The sequence below is a fragment of the Electrona antarctica genome (assembly GCF_951216825.1).
Source record: "Electrona antarctica genome assembly, chromosome: 11".
NCBI lineage: Eukaryota > Metazoa > Chordata > Actinopteri > Myctophiformes > Myctophidae > Electrona > Electrona antarctica.
Window position 1 is genome coordinate 52208099 of NC_136792.1, and position 25316 is coordinate 52233414.

The 25316-nt window shown below is 42.3% G+C and overlaps 1 protein-coding gene across 1 annotated transcript in view; it reads right to left on the bottom strand.

The window, feature by feature from the left end:
• ints4 (integrator complex subunit 4) overlaps positions 1 to 7493 on the bottom strand; it is a 37924-nt gene extending 30431 nt beyond the window's left edge. The window contains exons 1-4 of the mRNA XM_079514411.1: positions 7322 to 7493; positions 3912 to 4109; positions 3349 to 3469; positions 1202 to 1308 (exon numbers count right to left, since the gene is read on the bottom strand). Coding sequence (XP_079370537.1) covers positions 1202 to 1308; positions 3349 to 3469; positions 3912 to 4109; positions 7322 to 7375 — 480 coding nt within the window. The 5' untranslated portion in view covers positions 7376 to 7493. The remainder of the gene's footprint in view (positions 1 to 1201; positions 1309 to 3348; positions 3470 to 3911; positions 4110 to 7321) is intronic.
• Positions 7494 to 25316: the final 17823 nt, after the last annotated feature.

The window sequence follows — 25316 nt, forward strand, 5'->3', positions numbered from 1 at the left end:
ACATATCCATGAACATAGACTAGTACAGTACATATCCATGAACATAGGCTAGTACAGTACACATCCATGAACATAGGCTACTACAGTACATATCCATGAACATAGGCTACTACAGTACATATCCATGAACATAGGCTAGTACAGTATATATCCATGAACATAGGCTAGTACAGTACATATCCATGAACATAGGCTAGTACAGTACATATCCATGAACATAGGCTAGTACAGTACATATCCATGAACATAGGCTAGTACAGTACATATCCATGAACATAGGCTAGTACAGTACATATCCATGAACATAGGCTAGTACAGTACATATCCATGAACATAGGCTAGTACAGTACATATCCATGAACATAGGCTACTACAGTACATATCCATGAACATAGGCTACTACAGTACATATCCATGAACATAGGCTACTACAGTACATATCCATGAACATAGGCTAGTACAGTACATATCCATGAACATAGGCTAGTACAGTACACATCCATGAACATAGGCTAGTACAGTACATATCCATGAACATAGGCTAGTACAGTACATATCCATGAACATAGGCTACTACAGTACATATCCATGAACATAGGCTAGTACAGTACATATCCATGAACATAGGCTACTACAGTACATATCCATGAACATAGGCTAGTACAGTACATATCCATGAACATAGGCTACTACAGTACATATCCATGAACATAGGCTAGTACAGTACACATCCATGAACATAGGCTAGTACAGTACATATCCATGAACATAGACTACTACAGTACATATCCATGAACATAGGCTAGTACAGTACATACCCATGAACATAGGCTAGTACAGTACATATCCAAGCATGTGCAGGTGTTGGACTGTACGTCTAAGATGATTCTTTTGAAACTTCTCAACGGAACTTTCAAAGCCAATTTTAGTCTGGACTGTCGGTCGTTCCACGACCAGGGGCCAAAGAAAGCGAAACACTATTTACCCCCCTCGGATTTGAATGCTGGTACTACACACTGTAGCCAAGCATTTGACCTGAGGTTTAGACCATTTTGGACCAAGTCAAGTTTTGGATGGCTTTATGAATGGCTTTATGAAGAGACCAGTGACGCGTTTTTTTTGCGAGCTGAACAAGCAACACAAGAAATTGTGTCCAAAAAATGCGTGCGTGCGTGCGTGCGTGCGTGCGTGCGTGCCCTACCTTACAGGCCACCTCTATCAGCCTCTGCCTGATGACAGGGCTGTCTGGGAGCTGGGAGCCGATGGCCAACAGAGTGTCCAGGAGCTGGGCCAGGACCTGGTGGGACTCTGGGGACAGAAAGGACATGGGGGTCATCGCCATAATAATAATATCTCAAACTTATATAGCACTTTTCTGAGTACCCAGAGACACTTTACATGGGGGGGCTTTACAGAGGTAACAACAAAATAAAAACAACTTTATTTGAAAAAGGAAAAACACTAAAAGCTAAAAACCATGGTGATGACATGTGACAGAAAGGACCAGGGGTCATCGCCATGGAGATGACATGTGACAGAAAGGACCAGGGGTCATCGCCATGGAGGTGACAGAAAGGACCAGGGGTCATCGCCATGGAGGTGACAGAAAGGACCAGGGGTCATCGCCATCAGAGCCATAGACTATTAAAAAACAGTTTCAGGGCCTTAAATTGATTGATCAAACGATATGCCCTGCTTATTACGCGTTTCCCGCTATTTGTTTTATGTGTCTAAATCGCCGAATTTTAATAATAAAAAAGAAAGTCAGTCGTTCCGCGGAGCAGGGGGAGAGAGCTTCATGTTATGATGACGAAACCGGAAATCGAAACTTATGCTGGGCTGCTAGGGCTTCTGGGAAATTGAGTCCAATGCAAGTGGACGGGGGTTTTGTCTGACTACAACAGCCTCCCAGCCCCCTCCATTCTGCTTGGCAAGATGGCGGGTGGTGCGATCATACAAAAACAAACTGAGGAACGGATTTGGACCGGATTTTCACGGATCAAACGCCCAAATACTTCAGCGTATGATCTAAAGGTAATAAAACAATCCAGGCAGCGTAGGATATTTGATTATAATGCGGGAAACACGGAATAAGCAGTAGAACTGTTAAGACAGAGTTACGACATGCCCGTTCACTTCATGGGGCTTCAGTCCAATGGCGGCTCTTCTACTTCCACATAGACTTCTATTGGCGAAGAGCATTGCAAAGAGTGACAAAGTCCTGGACCAGAAGTTGGCAGAATGCACTGGACTCAGGCAACAGCCCAGCTTTAATTATCTTAAATCCCTTTATTTTAGATCGTTTTGTAGTAATGGTACACCATGAAAACATTACAGAGACTGTAGTTGTCACTGTACAATACTTTAACCCATTTTGGGCGGGAACCCCTTTTGGTGTTAGCATTAAGTTATGCTTTAGCTATTGAAAAATAGCAGATCTACAAGCTCATAGCGCGCCACCGAGTGGCGCGCTACGAGCTTGTAGGTCTGCTATTTTTGAAAAATCGAAGAACGACTGACATAGAAACATAGCTTTTTCAGAAAACTGTCAGGATGTAGAAGACATTTTTAGAATCTGATGTCAGGTCAAAATGAGTTAAAACAGTTGTCATGTTGCACACATGCCTAAAATTGCTGATATTTGCGCCTGCCCTCGTTGGAAACAATGTATTTCAAACTCCAGCTTGTCCCTCTCCAGAGCTGCATGAACACTACCAACGCTCGAGCGCTCAGTTTTCTGCACGGCTCTGTTCCGTTATTTTGTTAAGTTTCGTTGAACTATAACCAGTAAGACGCCCTGAGGGCGAGAAGCGACCTTGCCCTTGGGTGACGGCAGACGTCAGACTGCTGGGCGAGCGCTGGCGCTTTGGCATGTGTGAGGGGTCAGATCAACATATGGAATGAATTCTGTACTGGCCATATATGGATCGTGTCTTGAGTGTACAGGGTTTGATGAGGTCAGACCAACATATGGAATGTCAGAGCAGGAAGGACGGGTGGGGAAGGGTCAACATATGGAATGTCAGAACAGGTCAGCTCAAGGGTTTGAGGTCAGATGTAGAGTTTCTTGCCGGCTCCATATTATGCAGATCTAGGTGATGATCCAGTCTTCTCCATGTATGGTTATCCAGGGTTGGATGAGGTCAGTGTCGTGATCTTCATATATGGAGAAAGATGGCCATATATGGTGGCATGACATGTCACGAGGCGTGATGTCACGAGGCGTGACCATATATGGAGGCGTGACTAACGGGAGATGCAGGTTTTCAAAGTAAATGCGACCTACGGCCGCAATAACCTTGCTGTGTGTGTGTACCGGTGTGTGTGTGTGTGTGTGTGTGTACGTACTCTCATTGCTGAGGGTGTTGTTGAGGACATCATCGACGATGCAGTCAGGGTTGAAGCCCGGCGTCTTAGACAGTCGGCCCAGCAGGGCGGCGATCTTCAGACGCACAGAGCTGTCTGGCTCCTGATAAGACAGGCAGAGAGAGAGACAGCTAAATCAGTTACATCACACACACACACACACACACACACACACACACACACACACGATTGCCTTATATTGGCCCTGCACCCACTGCAGAGGTACGTGTAAAACAACAGTATACCTTGTAGTATAGGGCATTCACTTCTAGTCATTTTAGTAGTTGACTAGTTGCCTAGTTTACTAGTCGACTAGTTGTTTAACTACCTATTATGTAAAAAGAAAAACCCTTTTTTTTTCTTTCTTTTTAATCTACCTGATTTTGAGGCCTACAAAATCGGGGGGGAAAAAATAATAAAAAAAATACACTTTTATTTTTTATCAACTAGTACCAATAAGGTCGACTAGTGGATTTACTAGTCGACTAGTAAACTAGTAAACTAGTCGACTAGTAAACTAGTCGACTAGTTGCTTAATGCCCTACCTTGTAGTAGTGCTCGAGCAGCACGCGCACCACGCTCTCGATGCTCTCGGGCTCGACGGGCTTGCGCGCGAACAGCAGCAGGCACTGCAGGGCGTCCGTGGAGGTGGCGGCCTTGCAGAGGTCCACGTGCAGCGCCGCAGACTTACTGGGCTTGGACAGGCGGAGCTTCTTGGACGGAGCCTCCTCGCCGTGGGGGATCTGTGTGGCGGGGGAAATAAATCAGAGGTGGAGGAAGAGGTCAGCGCTGCACGATTTAACCCATTTAGGAGGACTGAGACCAGATTCTAGTACAAATGCAGTGTTGTTTTCGTCGACTAAAAATGGCCGTAGAGTCGATTACCTTTTTTCACTGACGAAAACTAAATGTCAACTAAATGAAAACTAGGCTACGATGACTAAAACTGAGACTAAATATACTGACAATTTCGTCAACAAATAAAAACTAGACTAAAATGTTAGGAAGGGACTAGTGCACAAGAGATCCAGTATAAATCATTTTACACTTGGTTGCATGCTGAAAATAGCAGATCTAGAAGCTCACAACGCGTCGCAGCGCGACGCGTTGTGAGCTTGTAGATCGGCTATTTTCAGCAAGTGTAAAACATAGTCATTGTGACGGCATCAAGGACCGCCAAAATACATTTTAGTCGACTAAATCAACTGTAAATTTAGTCGACTAAAATCCTATGATATTTAGTCGACATATCTAGACTATAAGACATTCCAGGTGACTAAAATGTGACTAAAACTATTCAAGAGACTATGACTAAAACTAACATCAAAATTTGCTGCCAAAAACAACACGGTACAAATGTCTTCAGAATCCTGACAGTTTTCTGAAAAACCCTATGTTTCTATATCAGTGGTTCTCAATCCATTTCATGTGAAGGACCCTAACAAAATATATATGTAATTGGCCGCCAACCCCCATCTGAAAATACGTTGTTCCAGGGACACCCCCCCCCCAGAAGCAAAGATTTGAGTTAAAAACGTTCACTCTGAAAGAGTGCGCCACATTTTAAAGATTTTTCAATAGCAGATCTACAGTACAGTACGTCTGCGGTGGCTCAGGGGTAGAGTGGCCGGATGGAAACCGCAAGGTTGCCAGTTCGAACCCGGGCTCCCTCCTGAGTTAGTGTCGAAGTGTCCTTGAGCAAGACACCGAACCCCTAATTGCTCCTGATGTGCTGGTTGGTGCCTTGCATGGTTTCCGCCGCCATCGGTGTGTGAATGGGTGAATGTAATGCACAATCTATGTAAAGTGCCTTGCATAAAGGCGCTAAATAAATGCACCATTTTGCCATTTACAGTACAGTACCACTCAGTTCAGAAGAGGGGTTTAAGTCGAGCACTTTGATGTTGTCTGTTTAAAGCTACACAGTAGTTATGGCTCCAAGTGCCACATCTAGAACGTAGTAATGTTCGGCAACCTCAGACTAAAGAGTATAAGACAATACATATTTTTCATGGGAAAAATGAGAACTATGTGAGAATCTTGATCTCAATTCTTGCGGAGGAAAGAAAACAGTCGTGCAGCACTAGAAGAAGTACTCACATGTTTTTTACACTTAGATTTCATGTAATTTGCAACTCGATTAACTATTAACATCCTTACATGGAACGAGTAGGACCCCACAACCTTCTCAATTTGAAGTAAGACTGCCGTTATCCTGAATTCCAGAGAGAAATGCAGCATGACAAACAGCCTGTGGTGAACACTACAGAGCTGCACAGGCCGGGGGAGTGAACTGAAAGAAATAAACTATCATTCCTCTCACCAAAAATTAAACGCACAAAGAAAAACTCGCTGCTGGGTTCCATTTCCATCACTTTTATCAAGTCTGTTAAAATAACGTGAGAAATATCCCCTATATAGGCTACAGTACCAAGTCAGCCATACCACCCATGACCAAACCTTTTAAAACAAAATATAACCCTGACAAAACAAAATGTGAGACGCCAGAGGGGTTTAATAACAAAATGAGGCAATATTAGGCCTATGGTGGAATATGACATCAGAGCACCCATTCAGGGCGGGAACACCTTTTGGTGTTTGAAGCATTATGTTATACTTTAGCTATTGAAAAATAGCACATCTTTGAATATATATTCTTTCAGAGCGAACGGTTTTAACTCAAATCTTTGCTTCTGTGGGGGTCCCTGGAAACATATTTTGAGATTGGGGTCCGGGGCCAATTACATATAATTCTGGGGGTCCTTGGCATGAAAATGTTATAGAAACATGAGGTTTTTCAGAAAACTGTCAGGATCGTCTTCAGGTCTAAATGGGTTATTATAATAGTAACGTTAAGTAATACTAACCCAGTCCCCCCCGTCCCATAAATGTCACGGTTTGGATCTGGTCACCCTACTTGACCTAGTCTCTACCTCTCTGTCTAGTCCAGTGGGGGGTCCCTGAGGGAGTTCCAGGGGGTCCCCAGCAAAATGATAGTTAGGAAACAAATGGACCCTTATGGGTCTGTAACTCTGAGAGTGTACAAATGGAACCAAATGGACCCTTATGGGTCTGTAACTCTGAGAGTGTACAAATGGAAACAAATGGACCCTTATGAGTCTGTAACTCTGAGAGACAGTGTACAAATGGAACCAAATTAAAGTTAAATTAACATTTTTTTACAATTATAAATTGGGGGTCTCAGAGATAGAAATGCCATTAAATGGGGGCCCGCATGTCAAACCGGGGGTCCTTGAAATTAAACGGGTTAAATCACTGCTAGAGCCATAAAAAGCTTCTCTTATGGGGGTCCGCGGGCCAATTAGTGTCAATTTGGGGGTCCTTGACATGAAAAGGCCACAGTGACATTGCACAACAGGCTCAACATGGACTCTCAGTTGAAAACAAGCACCAATACTGCAATGTAGTTATACTCTCATCATTACTCTGTTACTTAGTTACAAGTAGAAGTCCTGTCTGTGTATGCAAAAGTATCAGCGTCAAAAATGCTAGTACCAAAAGTACTCATTGTGCAGAATGTCCCATTTAATTAGTTCGATTAGTCCTGCATTCATTTACTTCAACAAGTTTACACAATTAGAGAATGTAAAATATTGTTATGTTGATCAACGTTTGCCTGTTATCTGACACTATGGTGCCAACATCAACACAGCATAATGGAATTGTGGACTAAATCAACAATATTAACAAAATATTATTTAGTTTTGGGTCGGAGGGGCTAAATGTCATCAAATGGTGGTCCGTGGCTCAAATGCCGAATACATAAATAATGGACCTTGATGTGAAAAGGGTTGAAAACCACACTGTAATGGACAGTATATTGTTGTTGACATGAATGCATTAGTTCATAATAGCTAACGTCAAAATGTGACAGTCAGACGTTTAACTAAAATACATTCTGTGAACTAAAGAGATTAAAAGATAAGTTACTCACCGTAACAGTTTTGGAGAACTCCTCATAAACTCTCCTTTTCAGATGTGCAGCCATTATTAATGAAATGTTGTGTAAACCATAGACTTATAACTTATATGGTGTAATAAAAGCTAGCAATGAGCTAGTAGCAGTGTTTGTCCCTCCTGGCTTCCCGTAGAGGTACGAAACGCGATTGTTCCAGTCTGTTTCCCAAACACTGGGTCGGGACCCATTTATGGGTCGCGGACACATTTTTATGGACCCCTTAAATATTATATATTTTTTTGTTTTCTACATTTTGTTTTTAAATTAATATAATTTAAAAACATTTTCAAAGAAAAATTCTAAAAGTTTTCAAATGAAATGATTTTTCTGTGTAATTTCTTGAATGTTAAAGTAAAAGAATAATCTAAGAAATGTCATACATTAGAAAACAACCGATCTACAAGCTCACAACGTGGCACGAAGCGACACGTGAGCTTGTAGATCTGCTATTTTCACTAACTTATTGGGTCTAGGGGGTCGGGACCCCTTGCTACCTCAGCAGTAAACAAACAAACTATACAGGTGTATACAGGTCATCGGCCTAATGTACTGTATGACTATGTGCTCATTGCTTTACTCAATCTTTATAAATTATATTATCACGATAAACATGCAACACTAATTCAATCATTATAGGCCTAAATATATCACTATTCTTTTTGTGTTTTTATAAACGCTTTATTTTTTATTATTTTGTTGAAGATGAGTTCTAAGGATAGACAAATCCTTACTCATCCAATCATTTGTATGTCTCTAAATGTTATGATGAATTGAACAAGGTGGACCCTCTTGTAAGTTTACAAGTGTAATGCTATATTGGGTCGTCCACTCACTGTTAACAGCTTTTGTATTGAAATGTACTGTAATTCTGCAAACTGTTAATAAATACTTCAATCAAACAAGCTGATGTGTTTAAAACATCTGTGTGACTTGTTGTAATGGACACCGAAAACCTGCTGCTCAGGCGCCATCTAGTGCCCATCAGCAGACTCTACATGTGTGTGGATATCCATGGATTTCTTTCCCCCCCTACATTCGTAACATATATAATATTGTCTAAACCACTTAACCCCTATTTACACATCAAGCCCCCCCGCCCACCCCACACACACACACACACACACACACACACACACACACACACACACACACACACACACACACACACACACACACACACACACACACACACACTTTTTTAAACAAAATGTACTTTATTATTTGAAAAGTAAGGATGATCTATTATGACTTATGAGCCCTTCAATAATTCATTAAATAACACAGAGGTTTTCAACCCTTTTCATTAGTCCATTATTTATTGATCCTGCACGGACCACCATTTGATGAGATTTAGCCTTTAGCCTAACAATTCTTCTACATTCTCTAATTGTGTAGACTTCTTGTAAATTTAGTAATGCAGATGTTTAATTCAATGTTCAATAATGTAACTGTCAAGAGTTAAAGATCTAATAAGGGTCCATTTGGTTACCAACTCTCCATCATTTAGTTGGTTGAAAACCACTGCAATGTTCCACCCAGTGTTCCCAAAAACAGCAGATCTACTACAAGCTTATAGATCAGCTAATTTCACATGATTTATGGAATTTCTTAGATTTTCCCTTGATTGTCTCCACCAGGCCAAAGGCATGGGGAGAGAGTATGTTTTGCACTCTGTCCGTGTGTGTCCGTCCTTCCGTCCGTCCGTCTTCCGTCCGTCCGTTACCAGCTAATCTCCAGCACCGTTGGCCCGATCCATGCCAAACTTTGCACACACACTCCCTGGATGCCAACGACGAACCTCTGCCCCAAATATTCCTCAACGGCCTGTTATAGCGCCACCATGAGGCCGATTTAGGCAAAACACATTTCTGTAGATTACTCGTACACATTTTATCCATACATCACACAATTCGGTATACACTATCTCCATAGTCATGTGATCAACACGGATCTGCACCATTTCCCATCTTCCATCCTGATTGGCTAAGATTGGCTTCCAAAGCTCACATGATTGGTCCGTTTCGAACAAAATGCCACAAATCACAAACACAGTGTGCAATTTCCGTGGAATTATACACGCACATTTCCACTAGGCAGAGGACATGCCACTCATTTTCAGTCTCACGGTGGTGCTATAACAGGCCAATTCCTGTTTTTAGCTATAACTGCATTGATCTGTATACAACTCACTCCCTAGAGGCCATGGAAAAACATTTCCTCACCAAATTAAAGAAAATCTAACAAAAACTAACAAAAACATGTTTATATTACTCCTAAACATTTTGCCAAACATCTCACACAGTCCTATCCTCCTGGTGGAGACCTGTGCCCAGAAGGGCACTTTTTTATTTTGTCATGTTCAACAATTGGCACATGTCGATCAAATGTGTAAAATAGAGAAATGCCATGGTCATTGTAGTACAATTATGGTTAAATATTTCCAAAATGTGTATCTATAGCATAGGAGAAAAGTCTGTGCTTAACAGAAGGTTCCAAATCTAACAATGTTTTCCAAGTTTGTAACCGGCTCTAATCTTTAACTGAAGAGCATGCATAAGAACTATTTAAGCGTGAACCACATGGTACCATTGTAATGTAAGGCCAAGTATTGACCACTGCGAATCCCTCAAATAGAGCGATGTTGACTGCATAATGTCTGGTAGTGTAGTGGAGGATTGCGTCCACTCTCTCCTCATTTGTGGCTTAAGCTGAATGCGTAGCGAGGTCTTGGAGTCAGAAGGTCTACCCTGTGTCACTGAGCAAGACAACCCTAACTGCTTCCGGGCTCTGTATAAATAGCACCCAGTTCTTCTAGGATGGATTAAAAGCAGAGCACAAATTTCATGTAAATGTTTTGTAAATTTCACTGTGAATTTCACTGGTTCTCTTCGGGCAAGTTTGCTTCAGCTAACACAAAAACAGATTACATTTTGAGAGTAGATTGTTTTACACTCGCATTTTAGATGTAAGAGTGATTTAATGAGATCATGCTTTGTCATGCTAAAAGTTTCCTCCACTCACTTTGATGTCTCCATGGTTTCCTTATCCTTGTACTGGACTCCGGTCACACAACCATTCTCCTCCTCCAAGCTGGCCACGATGTCTTCTACTGCTGTGACACTGAGGGGGAGTAAAGCGCTAGTCAGGAATATTAGGACTATTATAACCTAGCCTAAGATTTAGACTCTCGTAGATGTATTTTTAGATTCTGACGTCATCCTAGAAGCGAAAAATACATCTACGAGAGTCTAAATCTTAGGCTAACCATAACCCACGTTGATTTCAGTCCACGAACCAACTCTCCAGCCAACATGAAAACCATATTTACCACCTTCACTTACTTTGGTTGGAGCAGCTCTCCTCAGTCTCATGAGAAAGCGTCCATGATGGAAGGCCCGTCGTCCACGCGTGATTATGAATCCCACCAACGTTCTAGGGTAGACCCACCTCACCATGTGTCTGATTGGCTCCCGGGAAGGCATAGTTTTGCTGAGGTTGGGCCGTTCGGGTTAGGTTTAGGGGGGTGCATACTTAGTTTAGACTAGTCATTGGTTAAGGTTAGGTTTAAGTGTGCTGCCCCGTGGGGGGTTAGGTTTAGGGTGAGGGTTTGAGATAGGTTGTAGTTGTAAGACTAATGACTGGTCGCAAAAACGAGAACTGTCAATCACAACGACTACTGGCCAATCACAGCAGGGCGTTCCTAGAACTGCGGTGGGATAAATAATAACGCGTCGTCCACACTGGATGTGTTTGTCTTCCTGAGGGTAGGGAATCTCCACCTCTGTGCTACTCTCCATGTCGTGGACCACATATCCGTGCACTGTGTGGAGGCGCTTACGGTTCTCCTGCTGCTAGAAACACACACACACACACACACACACACACACACACACACACACACACACACACACACACACACACACACACACACACACACACACACACACACACACACACACACACACACACACACACACACACACACACACACACACACACACACACACACACACACACACACACACAGTATTGTGTCTGTCTCTCTCTCGCTCACTCACATTTGCAACGGGCACACTCACATGCAAGTTTGATTATCTCACACACACACACGCGCACGCACGCGCACAGCCTCTTTCAGTGTCTGTCTGTCCCTCTCTCGCTTGCTCACATGCACACGGGTGCACAGTACACGTCAGTCACACACACACACACACGAACGCACGCAATCACACACATGCACGCACGCACGCAAAAGTTGAATCCCGTTCCTCCCATTCGTACCAGCACGCAGCAGCAGAGGAGGTGCATGGACGATGAGCCGTACAGTAGTGCTTTTTCCCCGCCCAGCGATTCGCCAACGTCCTCCGCTCGGTCTCCGTTGTCCAGATTAGCATATGGGAGTGTCCAAGATCGCCAGAGGTGCATACCTGTGTTCCAATTTACATCTCATTTAATCTGACATCCCCGAGAGGTCCAGGGTTCGCGCCTGGGATTGTGCAAAGCCTATACTGTGAGAGAAAATTTGACATGGTCAAAGGGTCCAGGGTTCTCGCCTGGGATTGTGCAAAGCGTACTGTGGAAGAGAACTCCGTGAACCAAGTATTACATTACTGTAATTTGTAATTACAAATAGTTTGTGCATAGGGGTACTATTATGACTTGTGATAACATTTCATGTAATAAACACACAAGCAGGACACGTGTAAAACATTAAGCCTTCCATCACTGCAGGGACTTGAACCCCATTTCAGAGACCTGAAAGTACCTTCTACCGGTGATTGTTTTGGCCATGCTAACATGTCCTTATACTTGCATGATAAAATAAAAAATCTGCTGATGCACAAACCTGGACTGTCAATGTTGTAATCTTGAATCATTGGATGTTTCTGCGTCTCGCAACAGACACCGTCCTCCAGGCGACCCGACCACGGCTGATGAGACACCGGCTTGGACCCACCAACGAAAGAACATTGGATGGACATTACTGAGGAGATGTATGTTATGGAAAAACTAACATTCATACTTAAGACTACAAGAGGATACGTTCTATAAAAAGTGGGATCTTTTCTCTCAGCCTAGCGATAATGCTAGAGGATTTCAATGAATGTATCTTGTAATATGAAAAATGCAGCCTTTGTCTTTTGCTTTTGTCTTCCTCCTTTTGTTCTTATTGTCTTTTTTGTTTTGTTTTGTTGTCTGTCTTTTCATCATTACAAATTAAGTGGGAAAAAAAACTATCTCTGCTGTTTCTCTGAACATAGTTGGTTGGATGTAACCTTTTCTGAATGGCCTGTGTATTAACTGCAGCTTTAATTCAATACTTAACTGAGGATAATGTTATATTAATTTGTGTTGCTATACAAATGCTCATTTAACCCATTCTGGACCCCTTTTGGTGTTTTAAGCATTATATTATACTTTAGCTATTGAAAAATAGGGTGCCTGGAACAACATATTTTCAGATGGGGGTCCAAGGCCAAATAGAGGTAATTCTGGGGGTCCTGGACATGAAAAGGGTTGAACACCACTGACAGAAACATGTTTTTTTCAGAAAACTGTCAGGCTTTAGAAGGCTTTTTTTTTTTAGAATCGACCTCAGGTCTAAATGGGTCAAAAATGATATCAGCTGTTTGTGTCAAGAGTTACAGAAATGTTGACCCCCAGAAATCAAATGAGTGATTGACTGTTTCAGAAACAAAAAACAGCTATTAACTAGAAAAAGTGCCCTTCCGGGCACAGGTCTCCACCAGGAGGATAGGAGTGTGTGTGATGTTTGGCAAGGATGTTTAGGAGGATGTTTTTTTTTTTTTTTTTATGATTTGAGGCATTTTGTTCCAAAAATGTGTTTTGCAAAAATCAACCTGTTGGTGGCGCTATAACAGGCCAATGTGAAAAGGGTGGGATATATTCCTCAGCCTAGTAAGAAAAAGTGTGAAAGATTTCACGTAAATTGCATGCTGCGTTCATGATTTGAGGCTATTGTTCAAAACGGGGCAATCTTGCAAACTGTGAAAGCCAATTATAGCCAATTAGGATGGAATATGAAATATCGGACAGATCCAACTTGAGCACATGACCATAGAGATACTGTGTAACGATTTGTGAGATTTTTGGACAGAATCTGGAGGAGTAATATAAAAAAATGTGTTTTACAAAAGTCGGCCTCCTGGTGGCGCTATAAAAGGCAGATGCGGAAAATGCAGGTCAAAGGTTTGTCCTTGGCCTCTAGGGAGTGTGCATGCAACGTTTCACGCAGATCGGTGCAGTTGTAGGTCAAAAATGTGAAAAGCTGCCTCATGGTGGCGCTATAACTGGCCGTTCTGGAAAATGTGGGGCAGAGGTTCATCGTTGGCATCCAGGGAGTGTGTGTGCAAAGTTTGGCATCGGCCGGGTTAACGGTGCCGGAGATTAGCTGTACACAGACGGACGGAAGGACACACACACGGACGGACGGACACACACACGGACGGAGTGCAAAACATACTCTCTCCCCATGCCTTCGGCCTGGTGGAGACAATTAATACCTAGTCCTCTGGGTTCCTCAGGCGTTGACACTAAGCGGTGCCCACCTGCCCCTGGCAGCTAAATAAAACACTAAGGGGTGCCCACTTGCCCCTGGCAGCTAATTGGGGACAATTCCATGTTTGGGAACAATTCCATGTTTGAGTTCCGAAGTGGCAAGTGTAGAGGGGTGCTCCAGGGGAAGACAAACGAGCGGGTAGGATAGAAACACGAGGGAGGGAGAAAGAGAGAGAGAAAAGATATGCGACCGCCTCCGGTGAGAGCAACACCTGAATGTGGGAGAAATTGAGGTAATTTTTTTTATTGTACAGCCTAGTGCAGTGGTTCTCAACCTTTTCAGGCTTGGACCCCCAAAATAATCATATTTAAACTGGGGACCCCCACCCTGAGAAGCACTTGGAATTGTAGGAGTTAAGTTGAGGTATTTCATTTCGTTTTTTATATATATATATATATATATATATATATATATATATATATATATATATATATATATATATATATATATATATATATATATATATATATACACATAGTGAAAACAGCAGATCTACAAGCTCACATTTGCGAGGCGTTGTGAGCTTGTAGATCGGCCATCTTATACCATGGTCACTTCACTCACCATGAAGACAGGTAGTCACTGACAGTGATGTACTACAGACACTGATGAAGAAAAAATATATAGGCCTAAATCTCAAATACAGACAAGAGCTGTCAATCTCTCCATTTCAGCATAAAGAATATAAAATCCATGTTACACTGAGCACTTTACACAACTCAGACACCCAGATGGATGACAAACATGTATTGACAGCATCAAACGTTGCCACATTAAAGCCTTCCTTCATCATCTGGTCAGAAATAGGCAATCTACAAGCTTGCAGATCGGCTATTTCCAACTGTAGTTATGATGATGATGATGATGATGATAAAGAAAGTTGACAAAAACGGAGCTAACAGCTGAACGGAGCTAACAGCTCATTCCCTCAATATGCTACATAATAAACCAAGCTAAATATATTTAAAATAATGTCGAGTCATTTGGGGGTTCTAATGAGTATAATGATCAGTGATTATGATCTATGGGACATTATATTTGGCTTGAACAGACTGTTGTATGGTCTACTCTGTCTGTGTTGTTGTAACCATGCTAAAGCGCTAATTCCGTTAGCATCAGTCCCTTGGTCAAAGAGAAGCAAATACAAAAATCTGGCAGTTTAAACACGCAATGTTACATGTTTTTAGAGGCGTTTTGTTTATTTTCCGTGGTCATTAAATACCTGTTGTTGTTACTGTCCGTCCGTCCGTCATGACACCATGATGATGAAGAAGTTACACAAATAAAAAACAAAGTTTCAAACAAAACATGGTACAGCCTAGTACACACACATACACACACACACACACACACGGCTGATGGAAATAAATAATTTCATTGCGCATTAAGGATTGTAATTACGGTAAGATCTGCTCAGTGGCCCGCAAGCCCCGCAGTGGTGGTTCAACCATACTCTATGGGTTCAACAAACAAAACAAAAAAATAACAATTGCAAACGCAAAAATAAACGAGCGTTCGTACTTTTAACTTCTAACTGTAAAAGTGACATTTAAACTTGACAAGAACTGACATTTAAACCGACCAATCAACGACCAGCGACAGCCACCAGGGGACAAATCAACGACCAGCGAGAGCTCACAGCCAACCCACCCTGGCCACACCCTGGCCAAGACCTACGCTGAAAAGACTATCAGCGGAAGTGGCGGAAGTGTTGCGTGTAAAATAACTACGTCACGCGGTGCGGCTGTGTTTACTAGTCCCCACCCAATGATCATTTCAGCGGGAATACATTTTCGGGAACACAACGCTGCGATTGGTCAAAACACGTTAACTTCCGGGGGGGGGGGTTACACGGCGGAAGTCCTGCCTTAGATAGCTTATTTGTCCTAGGTTGTGACCAGGCTCTTCTTTTTCGCAGTTAAGTGAGCCTGGGACCGAGGCTACCCTGGCCAAGACCTACGCTGAAAAGACTATCAGCGGAAGTGGCGGAAGTGTTGCGTGTAAGATAACTACGTCACGCGGTGCGGCTGTGTTTACTAGTCCCCACCCAATGATCATTTCAGCGGGAATACATTTTCGGGAACACAACGCTGCGATTGGTCAAAACGTTAACTTCCGGGGGGGGGCTTTCGATAGCTTTTCTGCCTTAGGTTGTGACCAGGCTCTTCTTTTTCGCAGTTAAGTGAGCCTGGGACCGAGGCTACAGCCAACCAATCAACGACGAGGGGCGGGCCACAGCTCGCGTATGCAGGTGCATGTGAGTGCATCACCTCAGATGCACTGAGACTTTGAACAGAACCAGTCGCATTTTGTACTCGCTTAACAGCAACCTACCTGTTCAACAGCTACATCACCAACGGACCACCATTTAACACAGTTACAGAGAGGATACATCGACAACCACGACAGGAACTAGCGTTTATCTAACAGTGCTAATATTGTTGCTTTTCACACAGTGAGTTTTATTTTTCGAATTACTCGTGCGTTGGGGTAAGGGCCGGGGAACGGTCTGTTACCGACCGTTGCTGCCCGTCGCTGTCGGTATCATCGTTAACGTCTGTAGTTGTGATTTTCAAAAACATTTGAAAGCATTTGGGCTGTCAGTTAGTCGGTAGCCGTTGTAGCCTAGCTTGGCCACAACTACTATCACAGAGGGCAATTGTTTTTTTTGTACCGTAAGGTTCCCGTCTTATTGCTGTTGTACTGTGTTTAAAACTTTAAGTTAGTTAGGCGGCCTACATTTAAAAGTTAACTCTCATTGTGGCTCGGCCATTACATTTGAATACAACTAGCTGCAGTCATTCAAATCAGTCACTGTGTCTGTTGTGAAAAAAAGACCAGGCCTAATTAAGCTAACACCTTGCAGCATCAATAATACTCTGTTCTTCTTTTTTTTTTTTTACATCTCTCTTTCACAGGTGTATCAGCTCTCAGCTCTCTCCCTCTCTCAGCACTCTCTCTGTCAGAGCATCCCCTCTCTCCACAGGCACAGCACCTGCTCTCTTTCCACAGGCACAGAGCAGCATCTCTCTCTCTCCACAGGCACAGAGCATCCAGCTCTCTTTCTTTCTCTCTCTCTCTCTCTCTCCACAGAGCAGCAGAATGGAGCAGTATAGCATCAGGTTGATCAACGAGCCGTCTGTACGTGCAGGTAAGTTGAGGGCTCGTTCCAGAAGGCAGGTAGATGTCCGCGTGGACAACCTGAGGAACAGCCCCCTAACCAAGGACGACCTCGCGGTCATCACAGCGTCCATCCCTAAACTGTACAGACAGTTCGACCAGGTAAGTGACGTGTCCTCACTAGTAGTAGTTGAGAAGCAGCTGCTCAGACCTCCGAAGGCTGTCGCACCCGTTGTTGAGGAGAGACCCTGTGCATGCTACTATGACCACCTCACTAACGAGTGGAGGCCGGTGCGTGCACGCTATGACCGGCGTAGAAAGCAGTGGAGGCCTGCTTTTATTCCAACGGTTGTGCGGTGTCTCTGTACTCGCTACGTCCACAGTAGTAAGACGTGGGTCCCGGTGCGACCTCCCATGCGACCACCCAGGGTGGTGACCACCCAGAGCAACATCCTTTTCCATGAGTTCTCTGGGTGCCTCGTGACTCCGCCCCATCCTGATACCCTAACGCCCCCCTTCAGGTTTTGGAACGCCCGCTGTGGCAACCGTTATGACCTTGTGGAGGTGAACGGTCAGCAGCTGGCCAGAGTCATCTCTGGTGTCTCCGCCACATGGGAGCTCGGCGGAAAGCCAGTCCAGCGGCAGTGGAGGGTCACTGTCTATAGGTCAGACGGACAGATGCAGCTGTCCGTGTTCTGTAGCTTCCCTGGAGAAAAGGTACGGAGGCGTTTCGTCTTTAGTGACGGGGCGCCTTCCCCTTTGCTGGAGAGGAAGACCGATGCCGATGTGACCATCGACAGAGGCCCTCCTCGAAGCAAGACGGGTCTAAGACTGTAACTCAGACAGACCTGGGGTGCGGTGTTCATTGTAGCAGCTGCATGCACAGGGTTTTTCCTCAACAACGGGGGTGCATCAAGTTGATCAAGGAGCTGTCTTATTTCTGGACGTGCAGCTAAGTTGAGGGCCAGACATTTCTATTTAATACCTTACACATATAGAATTGTGTGGATTAATACGGAATGCTTTTAGTAGTACTTCATGAGAGGATCGACCAGGTAAGTGACCTTTCCTAGACGACAAGCAGCTCTTAAGGACCTCTGGTACAGGTTGGTTTGGTGCCTTTTCAGCAGGAAGTGGATCTTGGAGGCATAGATCTTGTTCCTCCACATGTGCTAGGCCTCACAGAGAAACTTGACACTGTCTCTCTACTCTATAGGGTTTAACTTTTAACATCAAGTAATAATAGTCGCAAAGAAAACAAATAACTAAAACCCCCTCTCTCTCTCCACAGAGCAGCAGAATGGAGCAGTATTGCATCAACAAAAAAAAGTAATGTCTGTCTGTTTGCCTGTCTGTTTTCTGCACTAACTATTTCTAGTTTGTCCACAGGTTTCTACCGACGGAGTCCTGCGTGCTGATCATCGTCACCAGTCAGTTGGCCTCGCGTCTGGCGGGCTAGCTTGAGGTGCCCTTCAACCCTGTGATGGTCACTGGCCTTGGCGTCTTGCGGGGCCAGGCTCTAGGTTGCGTCTTGCGCCTGAGCGTTTAGCAACGTCTGTCTATGGGGCCTCTGGGTGTGGTTAAGAGGTAAAGTACTCTCCCCACCACTGCAGCATTAACTGCGGTGCCTCTAACTTGGCCTGGCGCTCCATCAAACACAATTGGCCGTGTTTACGGGTGGGAACTTAATCTGGCGATGGATCAAGTGACCGTCCCTTTTGCTGCACTGCAGAAGCTACTTGCAAGTGTGTATGGGAGGATGCACACAGTAGTTTAAACCTCCCCAGCTGTGGGGGTGGTGGTGCCAGCAACAGGGACTCAAGGACACTTGGGGCAATTGGGAATTGGCGATGACTAAATTGGGTCTCCTCCCATGGATTGTCGCCTTGACGTTGGCGGAGGAGCTTATGTATTTCTTAACCCAGAGAGCAGGTCATGGCAGGTACATACCGGACAGCTCAAAGGGTAAAGAAATCAACTAAGGACAATCCGTAGATAGAACAAACCTGTGTTACAGAAATCACCACAAGGGTAGCCGAGATACCACCGTGGAGCATGCTAGGAGGTGCGTGGTGGTGGTGGGAGATCTCTACAACACATTGAGCCCCAGCTAAATCACAACTGGTTAACCCATTAAAAGTGTCATTTTAGATTATTGCATTGGATATCAGCAGATATACAAGCTATTTGTATCTGCTATTTGTGAACTTTTTTTGAAAAATCTTGAAGATTTGTGGTCAAATGCATATCAATTTGAGAACTACTGATTTAGTAGAATTGGGCTCGGGTGCTATTGGGTTAATGAAAAAAGACTAATTTAGTAAAAACATTAAAAATGTCAGTGTAGATTGGGATCTCATCAATAAAAGTTGTGTAAAATGGGGGTCCGTGGCTGAATGCTCATCAAACTGGAAATTTAAAAGGTTGAGAATCACTGTTCTAAATTAAATGTCAGGTCGAACTACTGTGATGACCCATCCTGTTTGTGTGATGTTACTGTTCTGATAGTGGTGTTCTCTGTCCATGTGTAGGAGGAGGAGACCAGCCTGCAGGGGTGTGCCTAGAGGAAGAGGCACACCTGACTCCAATCTGGCTAGGAGTATTTAAGCAGGCTGGTCAAGGCCATTCTCCCTCTCACCCCTACTCAGGAAACATTGTTTGGTTTTGGTTATTTTGAGTTAGTTTGGTTAATGCACCTGTACATACACTACATTCTCACACATCCATACATGCACTACACTACTGATACAACTAACTACTCACACTCCACTCAAAGTAAAGTATAATTAATTCATGTTTAATCTAGTTTCAAATAAATACATTTTGGCATTTATTTTTGTGTGTCTCCCATATTTGTCATGATTTGAGTCGGGTCATGACACTACTAGTATTGATTATGCACTGAGTTATTTGAGGCATGACAATGGTGAAATGTATTGAGCCAGTATATGACAACACAACCTGTTCTGTGCAGGTGGATGAGGAGCAGTGGGAAGAAGGAGGGAGTCAAGCTGATGTGTGGAGGAGGCGTGGCCATCCAGCCCACCGTGTTTGGAGACGTCCATGACAACATGACCATCGCTGGGGAGGATTCCACGATCCGGCGCGGAATCAGGACAGACTAATGGCTCGTTATAGCTTAATGGCTTGACAGCCATATTTAGACCTGAGGATGATTATGCAAATGTCTTCTAAATCCTGACAATTTTCTGAAAAACCCATGTTTCTGTCAGTGGTTCTCAAACTATTTCATGTCAAGGACCCCCAGAATTATCTGTATTTGGCCGCCGACCCCATCTGAAAAATATGTAGTTCCAGGGACACCCCCAGAAAGCAAAGGTTTGAATTAAAAACTGTTCGCTCTGAAAGAACATAGGCTATAGTCAAAGATTTGCGCCACATTTTCACGATTTTTCGAAAATAGCAGATCTACAAGCTCGTAGTGCGGCAGATCTGCTATTTTTCAAAAGCTAAACTACAACATAATGCTTAAAACACCAAAAGGGGTTCCCGTCCAAAATGGGTTAATGGGCAATCCTCTGTCAATTTCTTCAAGAGTGTGTACTGTACACTCTGAGGCACAGACACATAAGGGTCTATTCATTGGGTACCTAAACTAAATCATTAATAAAAATCACACCCGTGTGAAGTGAGGTTAAAGGAGAATTCCATACTAAAAGGCTTGCTTACCTTTCTTTGTAGTTGTTACGTCCCCACCAAAGAGGTCCAGGTGTTATTTTGTGCAAAAGCTCCTTATTGGCTATTTCCCCTACCATAAGCCCTACATGAATTGCATTGAATTGAATGGGGCTATGGGGTGTTGTGCTAATTCGCTTATTTCAATCGCTCAAAATTATTTATTTTTTGTATATATCCTCTCTTCATAATGTAAATAATATCCCAAGCGGCGCACACTTAACTACTTATTTCGATGGAAATAAGCGAATTAGCACAACACCCCATAGCCCCATTCAATTCCCATCCAATTCAATGCAATTAATTGAGGGCTTATGGTAGGGGAAATAACCAATAAGGAGTTTTTGCACAAAAAAACACCTGGACCTCTTTGGTGGGGACGTAACAACTACAAAGAAAGGTAAAAAAAAGTGTCAACCTACCCAACATTAAATTGCATTATGTTGTATATTCACAGCGTTACATGGGCAAGATACGTATAGTGTTAATATGTTGGGCCATTGATTGACACATTAACACACTTCGACCGCACAATCTCCTTGGTGGTGGGTAGACACTTTACCACTGTGCCACCCTAGCACCTTAAGAGACATTCAAATATTATGTTGATGCTAGCCCACCAACATGAGTCATTTGGTATTTGTATTAGCCCATTACGGGGTTAGAAAAATGGAGCTCTGTGCCTACCCCGACTTATATGCAACAGATTGTTTACATTGGTCCTTCAGATTTTATCCAAATATCAATCCTGGTGGAGACCTGTGCCCAGAGGGGCACTTCTTCTAGTTTCTTCATGAAATTACTGTCTGGAGGAAAAAAAATGAATTTAATTCATGGGCAATTTTGGGGATGTTTTTTGAAAAGGTCTTGAAATTAAAAAATAATTCAAAACTAAATGTAGTAAACAACACATAAGTGACCTACAATATATGCTTGGCCATCACCACCAGATACCAGAGTTTATGGAACTATTCATAATGGCCTTAGTCTATACAATGTAGGCATTTATCAGATGTTCTTAGCCCATTCTGGGCGGGAACCCGTTTTGGTGTTTTAGGCATTATGTATTATACTTTAGCTATTGAAAAATCTACATGCATGCAGTTGTGACTTGTAGTCCAGGTAGGAAGTAAGACGATATTTTCATGACAAATTTTGGCGCCATGACAAAAATATCAAAAAACACATATTACACTCTCTTAAACTCTCTCTTGTAGCAAAAACATAAAGGACTAAAATGAATTGGACAGCCAAACTAGTGCTGCACCATTCTTGCTCAAATTTAGAAATTAGATCGGATAGGTGTCTGAATCTAGATCTCGATCTTTGTTCTATTAACTGTGAGCACTATTTTCCAAGTGGTTAAATCGATGCTTTAGTTGAAATACCTGCACCCCCCCCACACACACACACACACACATGTGTTTATATAGCACTTACCCTACCCCCTTAGACAGCACTTCTTAGACTTATATAGCATTTGAAACAGACTTATAGCATGTCATGTAGACAGCACAATAAGTGCATTGTATGTAGTCATAGCACTTCATAGTATATATGTACAGCATAGTATAGCATATATGTGTAGTTTATATGTATAGTGTCATTATATAGATATGTTCTAGTTATAGTTTATATGTATAGTGTCATTATATAGATATGTTCTAGTCACGGTCTTAGCTTACGCATGTTTCGCGATAAATGCATTTTTTTTTACATATGTGATGTATTCCCATGCTTTTTGTTCTTGCCTATTGTAAGTCGCTCTGGATTAAGAGCGTCTGCTAAATGCCTAAATTGTAAATTGTAAATTGTATATACATTTTTAAACAAAATTTACTTTAATGTCTACAACAGCTTTAAAAAAAAACATTTTATACAAAACTTCTGTCTATCTCTTGTATTTTAAAATCATAGAATCATACACCATTATTTGAAAAGTAAGGATGATCTATTATGACTTGAGCCCTTCAATAATTCATTCAATAACAGAGGTTTTCAACCCTTTTCATTCCATTATTCCATTATTTATTGGGCATTTGATCCTGCACGGACCACCATTTGATGAGATTTAGCCTTTAGCCTAACAATTCTTCTACATTCTCTAATAGGCCTATCTCACAGCATTTCCCCGCCCCCTTTCCACGCCCCCTTTTGGAGCTAATGGTGTTATTTTTTCTGCGGTCCATAGACTTCCATGTTAAGAGAGGTATTTTCACAAGCCACAAACTACCGTTTTGTAAAGGTAAGGTTTATTCTACTTATTTGAGTTGTTATACCATTGTGTTTTCTTCAAATTATTATCGGTCTTTGACATTTTAACATTAGGAAATGTACTTAGATTCTCCAGAGAAAAAAAGTGTAAATGCCTAATGTTAAATGACACCACTAGCTACCGGAAGGGGGCGTGGAAAGGGTCCTGTGAGATAGGCCTATTGTGTAGACTTCTTGTAAATTTAGCAATGCAGATGTTTAATTCAATGTTCAATAATGTAACTCTCAAGAGTTAAAGATCTAATAAGGGTCCATTTGGTTACCAACTCTCCATCATTTAGTAGTTGGTTGAAAACCACTGCAATAACAGAATATTACCCAAACAACACTTGTACAAGTGTTAGAAACATACAGTTTTCAGAAAACTGTTCCAGAGCGACTTACAGTAAGCAAGAACAACACATGGTAATACATCAAATGTATAGAAATAGTAATCTGTGATCATAACTAAGTAAACTAAGAACCTGTCTTCTGTCTAACAGTAGAATATCTGTACGATGGAACTATGAGTATACACTATAGAATGATATGTCTACATAATATGCCATCTATATTACAGATACAGTGCCCCTCACAGGTGTGATTTTTTAGTTTCCTTCATGTCTCGTAACGTATAAAAAGAAACCGGTCACAAGATGTATTTATAATGTATATCTGCCACATGACGTCCCACGTTGTCATTTAGTGCCATAAAGAAACATTGAGGGCCCTATTATGCATGTCTTAAGTACCAGGTCTTATTACTTAACTTAAGACCTGGAGGCGTGATCAATGCCATTTGGCTATTCTGAGTGGCCAAACAGCATTGACCATGCCTCCAGGTCTTAAGTTAAGTCATAAGACCTGGTACTTAAGACACGCATAATAGGGCCCTGAAAGTCCATAGACTTGGCTGTTAAAAGTGCTCTAAAAGGAACCGCTGGAAGAAACTGCAGTCACTCAATGTTCATAGTATTTGTAGTAGATAACAGAAGCACAATTTGAAATTTGCACCCTGTTATATGGCCAGGAAATTAATGAAGTCTGTGTGTTTGACTGCATTGCTGTATTCCTACAATGACCATAATGCTTTGGTGCACTTCCCTTCCTTGTGGAGAAGGGGGGAGGCCGCATGCAGTTGTGACTTGTAGTCCAGGTAGGAAGTAAGACGATATTTTCATGACAAATTTTGGTCATGAACACATGGTGCCATGACAAAAATATCAAAAAACACATATTACACTCTTAAACTCTCTCTTGTAGCAAAAACATAAAGGACTAAAATGAATTGGACAGCCAAACTAGTGCTGCACCATTCTTGCTCAAATTTAGAAATTAGATCGGATAGGTGTCTGAATCTAGATCTCGATCTTTGTTCTATTAACTGTGAGCACTATTTTCCATGTGGTTAAATCGATGCTTTAGTTGAAATACCTGCACCCCCCCCCCCCCCCCCACACACACACATGTGTTTATATACATGTTTAAACAAAATTTACTTGAATGTCTACAACAGCTTTAAAAAAAACATTTTATACAAAACTTCTGTCTATCTCTTGTATTTTAAAATCATAGAATCATACACCTCATTATTTGAAAAGTAAGGATGATCTATTATGACTTGAGCCCTTCAATAATTAATTCAATAACAGAGGTTTTCAACCCTTTTCATTCCATCATTCCATTATTTATTGGGCATTTGATCCTGCACGGACCACCATTTGATGAGATTTAGCCTTTAGCCTAACAATTCTTCTACATTCTCTAATAGGCCTATCTCACAGCATTTCCTCGCCCCCTTTCCACGCCCCCTTTTGGAGCTAATGGTGTTATTTTTTCTGCGGTCCATAGACTTCCATGTTAAAAGAGGTATTTTCACAAGCCACAAACTACCGTTTTGTAAAGGTAAGGGTTATTCTACTTATTTGAGTTGTTATACCATTGTGTTTTCTTCATATTATTATCGGTCTTTGACATTTTAACATTAGGAAATGTACTTAGATTCTCCAGAGAAAAAAAGTGTAAATGCCTAATGTTAAATGACACCACTAGCTACCGGAAGGGGGCGTGGAAAGGGTCCTGTGAGATAGGCCTATTGTGTAGACTTCTTGTAAATTTAGCAATGCAGATGTTTAATTCAATGTTCAATAATGTAACTCTCAAGAGTTAAAGATCTAATAAGGGTCCATTTGGTTACCAACTCTCCATCATTTAGTAGTTGGTTGAAAACCACTGCAATAACAGAATATTACCCAAACAACACTTGTACAAGTGTTAGAAACATACAGTTTTCAGAAAACTGTTCCAGAGCGACTTACAGTA